The sequence below is a fragment of the Leptopilina heterotoma genome, unplaced genomic scaffold, assembly GCF_015476425.1.
Source record: "Leptopilina heterotoma isolate Lh14 unplaced genomic scaffold, ASM1547642v1 Lhet_417, whole genome shotgun sequence".
In the NCBI taxonomy this organism is placed as follows: Eukaryota; Metazoa; Arthropoda; class Insecta; order Hymenoptera; family Figitidae; genus Leptopilina; species Leptopilina heterotoma.
In genome coordinates, this window is record NW_025111076.1 from 196739 (window position 1) to 198393 (window position 1655).

The window sequence follows — 1655 nt, forward strand, 5'->3', positions numbered from 1 at the left end:
TATTATTTGTTCAAATGTTTAGAAAAATTCAAATTAAATGTCATTAGACGCAGAATTTAATAAGCTTTAAAACAGTCTAGGTCTGAAATCTCTATCTTTTCCCTACAATTAAATATCTTGATTTAAAGTCAGCGCTGACTTTTCACTGCCAGCAAGTCAATCGTACCGATAATTCCCGACGGTAGTGTAAATAAAAAAGGTAAACGTGAAAAAATATTTTTTGGTGGAGCGGAACAAAAGTTAACTATTTGTAAATTAATAATGTTTATAACAATTAAAATAAGTTTTTTTAAACAAGAAGGACATTTATATTCTTTAAATAAACTTAAATAAAAAAGTAAGCGTGAAAAAAATTTTTAGTTAAGAGGAATCAAAGTTATCTATTTGTTAATTAATATTGTTTATAACAATTTAAGTAAGTTACTTTTAAACAGAAAGTACAGAAAGTAAAGAACTGATTTAGATCATGTGCAATAACGGAATAAGAAAATAAACGTCCTTTTTTATAAAAATGTATTAATTTGTTAAAAACAAAAAATTATAAACAATTAATATCTCAAGCATCGGCCTCGAGGGATGTCTTAAGGATTTACTCTCCTTTAACTTAAAACAAAGAACACTCAAATCGGTTAAAAACTGTAGGCTGTAGACATTTTTTAACAGTAAGTTGTAAAAGAATTCCACTGTTCGGTGCTTGCGCGTAGTATGCAGCGCTCGACAAATAGTCAAATTATGAAAAAGCTTTTTATTTGCACTATAATTTCTTTTCAGTTCTTGTTTACAATGAAAATCTATGATTCATTACTTTTCAGAAACAAGTCTTTATTATAAAATGTGTTGTCATATTAATCAGTATGTAATTATTCTACAGAGATTTCAGTTGCTTTGTTAAATATCCAGTGTTCTGAAAATTTTTATTGTGTGAGTGATTTTTATAAAATAGAATAATTAGTCAGTGAGGAAATTATTAAATAGTTTTTTCTTTTTTTTGAAAGTAAAAAATGTCTCCAAGACTAGAAATTACCCAGGATATGAGGATAAAAATTTGTGCTCTACGAGATGAAGGATTTCCTTTTAGTGCAATTGCCAATAAATTTAATATTTCTAAAAACGGTGTAAAATACACGATAGACAGATTTAATGAATCTGGTGAATATGTAAACAGGATCGGCAGAGGGAGAAAACGTTGTACAAGTGACGCAGATGATAAGAATATTATCCTCATGAGCAAAAGAAATCGCAAGATGACAGCTCCTGATATTCGCGAAGCTTTTAATTCTTCTCATTCTGGTTCTCCCGTGAGTGTTACAACTATAAAAGATCGTTTGAATAATTACGGTCTTTTTGTCGAATTGCTGCAAAAAAGCCTCTTTTGCGATTAATGAATAAAAAAACGTTTTCAGTGGGCAAAGAAATACGTTTCCTGGACTGATGAAGACTGGAGGAAAGTTTTATTCACTGATGAATCAAAATTTGAACTTTTTGGTGGAGGCAAAAGAAGACATTATGTTCGCAGGATGCAAGGCGAGAGAATGTTATCTCAGTGTGTTGTTCCAACGGTTAAGCATGGTGGGGGAAGTGTTATGGTTTGGGGTTGTTTTGCAAATGGTCAAACTGGAAGTTTGAAAAAAGTGGAAGGCATTTTAAAGAAGTAG

The 1655-nt window shown here is 30.5% G+C and overlaps 1 protein-coding gene across 1 annotated transcript; it reads left to right on the forward strand.

The window, feature by feature from the left end:
• Positions 1–1001: 1001 nt before the first annotated feature.
• On the forward strand, positions 1002–1655 carry LOC122506399. Its single transcript, XM_043618540.1, has 2 exons — positions 1002–1298; positions 1404–1655. The coding sequence occupies exons 1-2, from the start codon at positions 1002–1004 to the stop codon at positions 1653–1655; spliced, it is 549 nt and encodes a 182-aa protein (XP_043474475.1).